Here is a 12,904-nt window from a genome sequence, read left to right as displayed (position 1 = left end):
CCTTGCCTGTGTGTCTGGACATCACGGCTTCAGGGCTTTCTGGGGGTCAGAAAGGAGTGGCAGGCACTTGGGAAGACAGCAGTGTCCAGTGTCCCAGCTACACCTGGGTGTTTGCTGCTCTTAACACCTAAAAAGGCAAGGTATTTACAGACCTACCCTCTGCCTGTAGGCAGTGCTTGTGCTCTCCTGGCAGGTGACTCAGAGCACCATCCATATGAGCCAGATAGAACAATTTGCTTTTTATCAGAATTCTTGCACTACATTGTTTTATGTAATTTTTTGCTTTTCTTGGTTTGTCATGACAATGTGTGTTTAAAACTTAGTGTAGCAGCTACAAACTGTGCAGTTTTGGGTTTAATTAGCTCTACTAAGCCAACAAAGCCCCCATAGATTTTAATGCTCTCACTGTACAATATGTCCCTTTTTAAGGGGAGGCAAACAGAATATGGCAGTAATGATCAAGTAGTGCATTTAGGGCTACAAACTGCTTCTGCCATTCCTGCTGAGTAGGTGTTCCCTTCGAGAATAGCACATTACACTTGAATGGGAACACTTGGAAAGTAAGGCACAGCTCAGCCTGCATAAGGCACAAAGAACCCAGCCCTTAGTAACAATCGTGCCAAAGACTGAACAGATACCTTGATTGGTGTGTACCACTTCTGCTGTATGGCTGGTGAGGTAGGCTTTCGTTTAGGTGGTTTAGGGTGAAAAGGTTCTTCTGGTTCTTCTGGGAGTTTCACCACAGCATTCTTTGCTTTTTCCAACCTGGCCCCTTCTTCTGTGGAGCCTTTGTCGCCCCAGCGCACCTGAGGAAAGGCAGAGTTCAGGCGTAAGTGCACCTCAGGGCAGGGAAACTGCTGCAAATAACAGAGGGTAAATCTGGAAGAGGTGCTGGATAAACAAGAGAGGAGGTACTGAGGAAAACACTACCTTTTCAGTCTTAGGTAAATGTCTGTAAATAAGTCTCAGAACTGAAAAATCCTATCTTTCTTCACATGGGTGACAGGGGATCTGTGAAATCTCTAAAAATATAATTTCTACTTCTTATTTATCCTAAAATTTCAGACCTTAACCTGCACCCATGAAGGGTAAGATTTCTGAACCAGGTCTCCTGGCCCAGAGAGTTTTCAAGAACCCCAGTGTAGATTTAATGTGATGCCTAGGGAGGTTTAAGCAGAAGTTCCCTGAACCTGCTCAGGTTTCCATGTTGTCCTGCAGGAAGATACATGCTGGAGAAGTGCAGGTGAAACTGTCTACCCTGCCTAAGTGCATGCAGAACATGCAACACTGTGTATGATAATGTTAACTGTGTGTTACGCTGCTCCAAGTGTATAAAATATATAGAGAGTTGAAAGAGAAGGAAACCAGGGTTATCACTGCCAGGGAGACACATATTCTCACTTCCATACAGGCTGTACTCACTGTGCTCTGGAGATTAAATACATGGAAAAACCTCCCTGCTAAGAGGGATAATTCACCTTGCTGCAGGAATCCTGTTTCACCTTTAACTCAAGTACCATGCAGCAATCTGAGCAGCAGTGTTTGCTGTACTGTGCACAGAAACAAGCCTGGACAAGGCTGTTCCCTTCTCATCCAAAAAGGAACAGCTGAAAGTTTGAGAGTCCTTAGTGAAAGTGACCTGGACCATTTCAGCAAGACTTGCCATAATCATGCCATTTGCTGAGATGTGGCCTGCCAGGAGGCCCCTGTACACCTGTGTCTTCACTGTGATCAGTGGTACTTTTACAGGGCTTGTCATGTGGCTGCTAACATGTATTTTAAACACTGTTAAAACCATTAGCTGGTGGATCTCTCACTGAAAAAATTACCTTCTCCTTCAGACAAAAGCCAATTCACCCAGAAGAAACCACAAGTGGTGGAGTCTGACCACCCAATTTTGACATAAAAATGAATTAACTGTAACAGGTGGGGTCTGGCAATGACATCACAAAACTTTAAAGCAATGCCAAAAGACAGAGCTAGGAGAGCACTGCCCAAGCTATCTGGGATTGTCACAGAGGAGTGGAGCTAGTGGAGAAGGCAGGAGTGGATGGGTACCTGCTCCAGCACAGGAGTGGGAAGTGCAAAGGTGTTGGTTCAGTCCCTTCCTTCTCCAGAAAGGGAAGCAGCCAGATGAATCATGCTGCTGAAGGAATGGCAGAAGAAAAAAAGCCAGAGAAGCAATAAAAACCAGACGACTCCACTGCCACATGGACTGCGAACATGGAAGAAATGACAAACTGGACCAGCAAGTTTGTCAGTGGCCATGGCACAGAAACCACCTTTACCTGCCAGATAAGAAACAACCTCCCTTGGAGTGTTTTCTCTCACTTCTTCCCCAGCTCCCCAAAGGAGCAGCGTGCTCTTCTAAGCCAGGGAGAGCTGTGAGGCCTGTCCTGCTTTCCCTACAGCCAGAGCCCATCTTCCCAGCCTGTCCCAGACACAGCAGGGCAGAGGTGAAGTTCCCCACTCAAACCCAGAGGCACTGACCATCGGTGCCCAGCCACACCTGACACTGCTCTGGGGTCTCAGGGACAGACAGAGCCACACAGCCCCACACAAGGGGGGCTTTTTTCTAGGGCCCATGATAATGCTGGCAGGAATTTCAGTTGGTTAACTTCTTTAGCCCTTAGTCCTGCATGAAATTCCTACCACAGATGAAAAGGTTTTCTAACCTAATCATCAGTTTCTACCCTTGTTTGCATTTTTGCCATGGGCTGAACATGTCTTTCTTTGTGGTCCCGATGTCACTTTGTTCATGAGCTTTCTGCTCCATTGTGCAGGATCCCATTTGGGAGCCCCTCCTGGAGGCCATCATAGTTTCCCTCAAATCCAGGCTTGTAATTCTTGATGTTGGAAAGCATTTCCTAGTTTGCTTCTGAAAAACACTGCACAAAATGTTTGCTTTTTGTGAAATCTGAAGCTCTTCTAAATTAGCAATTCTAAACTGTTGAAGAAAATGCATATAAGTGACACAGCTTCAAACCTGCATATTCTGCCTCTGCATTTAAAAAGTACTCGAGCAAAGCTGATTAGGCCAATACCTTTAAAGTTTCATTAAGACACCTCAGTATGGCCTAGGTGGGTGTTTCAGACAGAGACAGCTTCCTGGACTGCAGTTAGGAACTGCTTTGCACATTCCATATAGGCTGACTTGACTACAAAACCTGCCATAAGGATGTGCCCATAAGGATGCACATTCTTCATTCTGTTTTAATTAACATGATGCTATCGTGTCTCTTCAAAGACAGGCTCTGTTGTCGCTGCGAGTCCCTCTGGGATCAAGCCTCTCCTCAGCGTCACCATTGTCAGCGCATTTGGCTGGCCCACACTTGGGGGACTTATGTTTCACTGTAATTCCTTCCAAAACACGCAGAAAAGGCTCTCACTCTCTCTTTCTCATTAGCGTGATGGAAAGAGCATGTCTTGAGGCAGCTATTTAAAGTCCCAGTCAAATGGAACTACTGAAAGCTGTTCTTTCAGAGGCAAGGTCAGAATTGTTCGATATGGTAACAAATTTTCCAAGGCTTATGCCAGTGGGAAGACAAGCACACATTATGGCCTTGTATTTTCAGTGCACTGTCAAGTCTTTGTTTCCACACTTACAGCCTCAGAGAGCTCGTGCTTGAGGGAACTGCCATCTCCAAATCATACCAACCTCCATCCTCTTAATTCCCCCAACTCCTCGTCCACCGTAGTAGGAAGCATCCACCGTGGGCCACTTCTTGGAAGGCAAGGGTTCCTGTTCTTCTTCCTGTAAGTACATTCAAATGGCGTTTACTTTTAAAAGATGCTTCCACACCCACACACTGAATGTCTTTTCTGTGTATTCCACTGGAGTTCCCGGAGTGTACCCTGTTGGTTGTGAAAGGGGTGCAAACACTGAGGACAGCAGAGCCTCCAGTGTGTTACTGCCTGTAAGAGGGACAGGAATTCTCTTGTTAGGGGGATTCCTCAGTGTCTGGAATGAGAGAGCAGGGGGAAAACACTGCCTAAGTCCTACATGAATCTTTAGATGTTGGACAAGGGCTATTCAAGCTTTCTGCTTTCAGTGCAGAATGTGGAAAACAAAGCTGTCTTAGAATAAAGGCCCTAAGTGTTTCTGCAGATCTGGGCTTAATTCAGGCCACACTGAGCTGAGGCCTGTGGAGAGACCCACACATCCAGATCTGTGAGAGCAGAGATCTGGACTTTAGGAACCCTCTTCTCCAGTGAAGGCACCCCCCAGGGCAGTCCTTTCTCTGGCAGCACTCGGACAAGGAGGCGGACGTGCAGCGCGCAGGAAAGCACAGGAGTGGTTCCATGTGGGGGCACCATACCTCTTTTGGGGCTGGCGGAGGTGGAGGGGGATCCTTGATCACCTGAAAGAACCAAACACAGGAAAGAATAAGGTGCTGCACTGCAGCAGCCCAAGGCAACAGACCACGGTAAGAGTGACCTGTTTCCACCCGAGCCCCCACGAGGGCCAGCGAGCTGGCAGTCTGTGCTGCCCGCTCCCCTGAGCATCCATCAGCGAGGCCTTCTGGAAATGAGCACCATCCGTCTGCCAGAGCTGCCATCCCCAGCCTGCAGACACTCTGGGCAGACGTGTCTGCCACCGCGCTTCCTGGACGGATGAGTCTCAGCCGCTGTGAGGAACAGCCACCACTGAGACCTCACAGAGTCCGTCAGCAATCCCGGAGGAAAAGCGTCTGAGGGCTGTGTGAGGTCCTGCACAGCCGTGGGCCGAGCTGCCACTGCTGCTGTGGCGGCTGCTGGGGAGTCTCTGGCCCAGTGACAAGTGTGAAATGCCTTCTGGCAGCTCAGGCTTCACCTCTGGATGTCCGGGACGCTTCCGCAGCCCTCTCATTTCCCACCTCCCAGCTCCATGACTGTGCAGTGCCTGCACTGCAGTCACACTCCCACACTTCTGACACTGCTCTGGGTGAAGCCCACTCCCGGGAGCATTTCTTACACCTCTATTTAAATCTCCCTACAGTCTCTTCCCATTCCCTTTGTCACATCCACACTATAAAGCTCAGAGAATGCCCAGCACTGACAGTCCCAGCAGGGGAGGGACAGGCAAGGGACCCTCTTCACTGATTCAGCTGAAAACTGAATGCACAGGCATTCCTCCACGAGAAAAGCAAGTTTGCAAGCTAACCTTGGTACATTTTTTGGTGACATTGGGCCATGTTTTGGGCTTGGGTATTGCCTGGAAATGACTAAAAAATACACCATGAATATCAAGGAGTCCATTCTTGCTATGCTTTGATATTACACAAACATATCCAAAACTGTACATGCCGACAAACAATTCAATCTAGTACAGGTTTTAAGTAACTTAATTGAAATATGCCTTACTTTATTCACTCTGTGCTGTTTAATATTAGTACTTTTATAAAAATACCACTGCAGTCAGCATAATACATGAAAGAAACATATTTTTCTGATCAGTAGAGTTTTCCATCTTGATTTATATTTCAGTTATCAGTCCCACCCAGACAGTTACTACTGACTGCCTTTCAGCAGTGCATAAAGGAATTTGGCCCAATAGGATAAATAACTTATGGCACCCCTGGAACCAGTTTTCCACAGCCCTCCAGGTTTAAATTATGGAATGGCTCATGTCAAACTCAGAGTGCTTTGGGTGGATTGGAAAGTAACTATGGATTTCAACTTTGAGACATCCCTTTGCTGTTAGGATGTTGCAAAACCATGCCAGATATTACTTTTCTTTAAACAGCTCTGAAAACTTTTTCTTCCCAGTCATCAAGAGTTTCCAGCGTACTTAACAGAAAGTAATTATTTAATTAGTGAAACACTCCTGAGAGCCACACTGGAATCATTACCCCAACTTTACATGAAACAGCAACACAGAAGGATTGTGGGACAGATGCTGAGAGATACTTGGATGCTGAGTAGGATTTCCCAAAGCCTGGAGATATTTAATTCTCGCTGAAAGCAATTAGGAGACTGGAAACAGTAGAGCAGCATTTTCTCTCAATGAAGGGACACCTTATTTAATTTCTGCCCTTATTTCCATTTCACCTGTCCCTAACCATCGTCCCAAAACAGTCTCTGTCTCTATCTCTGTCAAGCCTGCCAGCTGTACAGGAGAAGGTGCTCCTAGGTGGGTCTGTATGCACCCATATGAAATGGCACTGCCCTTCCTCATCTATGGCTGTGCCACTCTGAAGCCTCTGTCTGAGCACAGCTTTGCCCAGCAAACCTCTCCGTGATGAGGGATGGAATTCCTGCGGGCCCTAAGCCCATTGGGGATGTAGGAATCACAACTCCCACCCTGGACAATCAAGGGAAACCTGACTTGTTTGAGCTTACTGTGGCTTCCTAAGGCAATAGTCAATGACAGCTTTTGCTCATCTCCTCAGTGGAGGATCCAATCCTGTGCCAGCTCCTGAACTTGCTAAAGTTTGAGGGGAAATTCAGTTTAAAGCCAAGCAATCCATTAATTAGCTGTTATTTCTAATGGCTTCAGAAAATGAAACTTGTTTTAAAAGTGACAGTGGTGTGAGAAAATAATCTGCTTTGAGTAGCAGCTCCTCACCCTGCTGACAGCACTGGAATGTCAATGCCTGCATCCTTATGCTTCCACAGGCTCTCACACTCACACACTCGAATCACACGTGCACACACAAGGATTCTTTTCAATCGTGTGATATTCCAAGTGAAATCAGTAGAAAGCTGTTTTTGAAAAAATAGAAATCCAAGGCACACGTGCAGCTCTGGATGGAGCAGCACACAGAACTGCAGAGAGGAAGACCTGAGTATTGTAAATTAACTTTCCCTGAGCTGGATTCAGACTGTTTCAATGAGGAAGCCTCTGAATAATGCTGCTGTCTTATTATCCTCATGGAGAGATGGGCTGCTTCCTCAGTTTGTCTGGTTTTGTTATCAGCCTCTCCGGGCAAAGCTCCATCTCATTTAGTGAGTCGCAAAGAATGAAGGTTTGAGTTTGGAGATGAGCTAATTTCTTGAAAAAAAATCATTAAAAAAAAGTTGGTGCTTGAGGCAGCAGTGCCTCTGATCCACTCATTAACACTTCTCTGCCGCTCCATGATGTGGGCATTAGGAGATGTCAGCACAGAGCCTACAGCCAGCTTGTTGCAATCACATGTTCCACAGCGAGGGACAAGTGACAGAACTGTCACAGTGAAACCCTTGGAAGTGGGGGACAAGGAAGGAAAAGGAAGAGGAGTCGCCCTCCCCACCCTCTAAGTGTCCATGGGACTTACACGACGGAAGGCTGTGAGACCGAGCCCCAGGCAGGATGGAGCTGGGCCCGTGGGCAGGGGGAAACCCACCCACCTGGCTACAGACATTTGTTCTGCCCACAACACCCTCTACCTCTCTGGATCTGACTCCTGTGCTCTTGCTCCTTGTTCCAGGAAACCAGGGAAGCAGAGCCAGAGGAAGGGAAGAGTAGGTCCTACCTGGCCCTAATGCTGCCTCTCTTCTCAAGGATGCTACTGAGCCAGAAGTGGCCCTTCCAGGTGATGGATGTCCAAGCCTCATGGGCAGGAGAGAAAGGCAAGAACTGAGGGACAGCAAAACCAGAAGGAAGGATGAGTGCTCTGCAGTAGGTTCAGTGCAACAGCGTGTGAGCTTGGAACTCAGCAATGCTGTAGCAAAGAGGCCTAAGATTACCTTTTCTTTAGAAGTAACAAAATAGTATCCAAAGGAGGTAGGAGGAAACACAGAGGGCACAAACATTTGAAGAACTATGGTTTTATAAGGCTGAAAATTGGTAATATACAACTATTCACTGGACTGCTTCATGTTGGAATTTTAACTTTTGAAGCTGGTTTATGAATCAAGGTTAGGTTTTCTTATAATAGGAAAACCAGGGGCTTGCTTTTTACTGATTTACAATGTTCTTTTTCCACAGGGAGACTCATCATATGAAACACAGCGGAGGTAAGGTGATTAAGAGGAAGCGCCCTGGATTTCTGCTGGGCCTGTGCTGTGGAGAATGAGAACAAGGGAGGCTTTTTGTTCCCACCTTAGGAAGCCCAGACTGTGAGGGTGCAGATGGAGGCTGAGATTTCCTGCCCTTGGACAGCCAGAGGCCCGATGGACCCCCCCAGGTCCCAAGGGCTGCAGCACAGTCAGGTGAGAAGGCCATTTCCTCTCTGCCCCACATTCCACAAGCCCCAGACAGGAACAGGAACCCAGACCAGGGAAGCAATCTCCATTTCCCAAGTCCCCCATGCTGTCCTTGAGCTGGATGAATAATAAACTTTCCTGCTCCCCCAGAAAGGAATGGCAGGAGGCAAGTGACCAACACCACTGCTGCTGGGGTGGGGATAGAGAGCGCACTCAGATAAAGAGATGGATGTGTGCAGGGATTATGAAAAAAAATAGAGATTTCAACCTGAGAGCCCATAATGGACTACAAATACCAATTTTCCTGAGAGCAGTTTTAAAGTGGTCCTTGATTTGAGGGTAACATCTGCACACCATTAAGGCCATCCCATTCCCAGTAAGAGCACCATGCTGGAGCTGGTTCCTGTGTGTGTAACTCAGACAGGCAGGGCTGTGCCCAGAGGAGCCCCAGTGCTGGAGCTGCTCTCCCCAGTCCTTTCCTGCCTGTCACAGGCCCCCCCAGAGCTGCCTCCCCATCACTTCACCCGTTTCCTGCAGGATCTGTGTTTCCCACCCGTGGCTCAGGGTGCAGGGGCTGTTCCCAGGGTCTGTACTCACCACTTTGCAGCAGAGGGGCCAGAACCACCAGAGCAGGCCGAGCGCCACCAGCAGCAGGAGCACGAGGACGGCAATGAGCGCTCCCACGCCACTGGACTGCGGAGACAGCAGGGACAGCGTCAGTGCTGCCCCACTCGCTCGCCCCACAAGCCAGCCCAGGGCCTTCCTTCTGATGTAAAACTTGTACAGCTGACAGCCCTGAGATCACAATGAGGCCCAGCCTGAGGAAACAGAGTCCCTTGCCTGCTAGAGAATGAGCCGCCAGCCACCGACAGGGGAAGTCTCATCCTAAGCCTGTGGATAACACAGAGGTGCTCTTCTCCATGAGGACCCAAGTCTCACACATGGACTGGGGAGCACGCAGGGAGGTTTTAGGGCATCTCTACAAATAGTACACCTGTGAGGCTTTGATGCAGATTGCCCATACTCCTGCACAGACTGTGGCACATTGACTCCCTGCAGCCATCCTGTGGGAACCTGCAACTGAAGGAGGGAGTGTTCCTGCTTCCAGAAACACCTGAACTACAGAACTGAGCAGCCCACCTCCCACACCTCCAACCCACTTCCTGGGGGTGTCTTTATTCCTACACTTTAGGCTTTTAAAACACTGACAGAAACACAACAGCATCTCTAAAATAAAAGTTATATAAAATAAAAGTTATTCAGACTTCAGCTGGGGAAAAAAAGGAGAGACCCAGAGGACCACTGAGACTGAAATACTGCATGAGCAGTCCTGACCCAGACCTGCTCCACTGCACATGGGGGTGGAACAGAGCCGTATCCCAGGTGCAGTGAGGCACACAGGTACAGTGGTGCCTGGGTGCCTAATGCTGTGTGATTTTGTTTGTTTTCACTGCAGTAACGTGTGTTGGGAGGCTGTAACTTGCAACTCATCTCCCATTCAGCCGTCAGCTGCTCAGCTCCCAGAATTAGTGAGCAGTTCTAGCAGTGACCCATTTCTTGAGTTGCCCATCTGCTACTATGGAAACAGCAGTTCTTGTGTGGAGCCGCCTTTGCAGCAGCACAGGCCAAGACCAGAAACCAGAAAGAGACAAAAAAGGCTGCTGAGAAGCTCTTCCTGCTGCTGTGCACATCTGTAGCTCTCTGCTTCCTGCCAGGACAGGCTGTGAGCACAGAGCAGCAGAGCTGCCATGCAGCTCGGTGGGAAGGCCATGCCCAGCACCTCACTCTGAGCTGCTTTGTGTCAGGGCTTTTCTGTTCCTCTCTGTGCACTCCTGGCAGCTCCTACAGGGGCACCATGTGCTGCCTTGTCTGCAAGGACTGAGGTGCAGCAGGCTGCAGCTAGGCTGCAGCAGCTCCTGTGCTGCACAGCCCTCAGCCACCCTGCCTGGCATGCTGCTGACTGACAAAGGCCCTGGAACACAGAACTGTGATTTGGGCTCTGGGTGTTCCTTTGGCTCCCAGCTCAGTCAGGCTTCCCTCCTCAAACTGCAGGGCTGCACTGGAGCTCTGATCTCTACAGCTGCACAAATGGTGAGGTTTTAAATTAATTGAATAAAAATGTCTTTTTTCTCTCTTTTCAGTCACTGATCTACGAGCAAAGAAATCCTGTTGGGAGCCATGTGTGGTGACGGGCAAAAGAGATTCTCTCTGTGCTCCATGCCCAATGGAAAAGCTGCTCTCCAGTCTCATGTGAGGTAAGACACATTTAAGGCCCACGTGCACAACACGTGCTCTACACCGTGGGCTCATATCTCCCTCCATAAATTCCAGCTGTCCTGTGTAATACAAAAGGAATTAAAGGACAGCAAAAATGTGAGAGTAGAAAATATATGTGTTAAGTTAGAACAGTCACTGGCTGCACAAGTGTGTGGTCTCTTCCAGAAGCAGTTTTTATCTCTTCTATAACCTGTGATCAGATTGAGCAGGATGTTCACACTGCCTGACTCCTAGGTGTAAGTGGGACACTCTGGCCTCTGCTTGGACAGCTGTCTCCCCGGATGAACAAGAGCTGAGAGCCTACACTCCTCACTCGGGCCCCAGAGTTGCAGAGCATTAGCACCTCTGCAGTCTGTAACCTCTCTCCACACACAGGCTCAAGGGCCAAACTTGTACCCCCTGCTCCCTCCAGCCCTAGTGAGGGAAGAGCCATGCTGGAATGGGACTCAGCTGACTGTCATGCCTGGCCCTCAGGACAGGTCTCTGAGGGCAGGAAAGCCTCCCAGTACTTGGAAAAACACAGCTTTGCACAGCAAAGTGGAAGCAGAGGTTCTGTGCTCTGAGGCTTTGCAATGGCAAAGTCCAAAGAGAAACGGGGTGTAGGGATTTTAGAAGGAGTGACAGAAGTCATTCACTTACACACTCAGAAGCAGTGATGGTTAACGAGCTGGACATGAAAGACTGGCCTTCATTCAAACTCACCAAAACCTCCAGGATTCTGCCAAGAGACAAAGAAGAAACATGAGCAGCCATGGAAGAGCCAAGAAGGGCTCATACCTGCTGTGCAGGCCCTTGTACCTACAGTCTCTGCTCCACAGGGAGTGTCCTCAGAGGGGAAATGGAAGCCTGTGCTTATTCCTATTTGGGAATAAGTTTGGTCTCCTTGACAAAGAGCTGTCCAAGTAGAGAATACCCCTTCCCTATTCCACAGAGCAGAAAGTTTTCCATAAAATAAATTGAAGTTCAGCTGTAAAAGTAGCATTGTTTTGTCTGTTCCATAACCATCTCCTTAGTCACACACAGACATTATGGTTAAAGATGTCGGATAATTATAAATGGTCAGGACTTGCTATAAATAGCCCCGAACACTGCATACAAATAGTATGTGGTTTACATTTTACAAATTAACCCTACAAGAAAACAACACATGGTGGATGTTAAACAGAATAAGACTCCTCAGCTTCTCTGGCTTGGATTCCCAGGATTCAGACAGTTTATGTTATGCATAGATGTAATTAAATAAAAATGTAGATATCCATGAACTAAAATGATTAATCATTTACACCGTTCTTACATGTCATGAGTTTTTATTCTGGCACAAACACTGTAGTCAATATGGAGTTCAAAGCTATTTTAGCTAATTTGGCTCATTTCTTCTTCAGTTTTAGCAAAAATGAAGTGAGTTGCTTCCACTAAACTCATTTTTATATGATCTCTGTTCTGAATAATTGATCCAACAGAAAGAATAATCTCCTTCTAATTGGAATTCACTGGAATAAGTGAATCAGAACCAATAAAAAACCCAAACCTATTTGATTCCCTTGCAGAGCAATAAATCAAACCACAGTGAAACTCTGGTCAATGATGACTTTTTTAAAGATGTGGTGCTTTTTACTATTTTAATTCCAATTACTTGTTTTGGCATTGTCATGAGGAATGCTGGGGGAAATTGCAGCATGAGGATTCTGCTCAGGTTTGGCCAAACACTCCTGGAACTGCAGGGTAGAAGGGTTTCCTGCCTCCCCTGGGGGAGACAAGGACCCCTAGGCTGAGCTGCTCACACACTCCTGCAGCTGTCCCACCATCTCTGTGTGCCCTGGCAGCTCTCTGAGTCCTGCCTGAGTTTAGTGTGGCTTACGTGTTTTATCCAGGTGTGTTTCGTGTCCCTGTTTTGCTCCATCTGCTAGCAAAGACCATCTACCAAAACAATTCTCTGAGGAATTCCACTAGTGAGGAATAAGGCTGTTTTGGTAGATGGTCTTTGCTAGCAGATGGAGCAAAACAGGGACACGAAACACACCTGGATAAAACACGTAAGCCACATTAAAGCAAAGGATCATTCCCTGGCATCCTGGGGACCTTGGCATGTTCTTGAGCTCACTGGGTTGTATGAAACATTCTGAAAAACAGCAAAGATTTCCCAGCAGGCTGGAGTATATTGTAGCCCTTGCTGTGTGCAGCACAGTACCAGTTCCTGCCTGTACTAGGTACCAGCCTGGATTGCATTTCCCAGCCCACAACCGCAGCTCTGCAGCCCCACTCCCGCTGTCAGCCCGCTGACAGATCCCAGGGAGCAGGCTCACTGAGCAATCAGCTCCAGCACGGGCACAGCTCCACCCTGATACACCGCTGCAGGGATGAGCCACTGGAGATGTCACTGGAGCTGATCATAGCCGCTCTGTTCTGGAAGCCACAGAGTGAACTCACACAGATAATTACCTCATCTTCAAAAGGATGAACCTGTCAACACACTAAAGCACTCCTTCCCTGAGACTGTCATGACTGTTGGGGATACTCAGTA

At 48.0% G+C, this 12,904-nt stretch overlaps 1 protein-coding gene across 1 annotated transcript in view; it reads right to left on the bottom strand.

Moving 5' to 3' along the window:
* The window catches only part of ANTXR2 (ANTXR cell adhesion molecule 2), a 76,663-nt gene that overhangs the window by 25,582 nt on the left and 38,177 nt on the right, over positions 1–12,904 (bottom strand). Inside the window, exons 11-15 of the mRNA XM_058802963.1 lie at positions 11,023–11,101; positions 8,704–8,799; positions 4,320–4,361; positions 3,659–3,754; positions 639–806 (exon numbers count right to left, since the gene is read on the bottom strand). Coding sequence (XP_058658946.1) covers positions 639–806; positions 3,659–3,754; positions 4,320–4,361; positions 8,704–8,799; positions 11,023–11,101 — 481 coding nt within the window. The remainder of the gene's footprint in view (positions 1–638; positions 807–3,658; positions 3,755–4,319; positions 4,362–8,703; positions 8,800–11,022; positions 11,102–12,904) is intronic.

Source organism: Ammospiza caudacuta, chromosome 4 (genome assembly GCF_027887145.1).
Source record: "Ammospiza caudacuta isolate bAmmCau1 chromosome 4, bAmmCau1.pri, whole genome shotgun sequence".
Classification (NCBI taxonomy): Eukaryota; Metazoa; Chordata; class Aves; order Passeriformes; family Passerellidae; genus Ammospiza; species Ammospiza caudacuta.
This window is presented reverse-complemented; position numbering and strand designations above follow the sequence as displayed.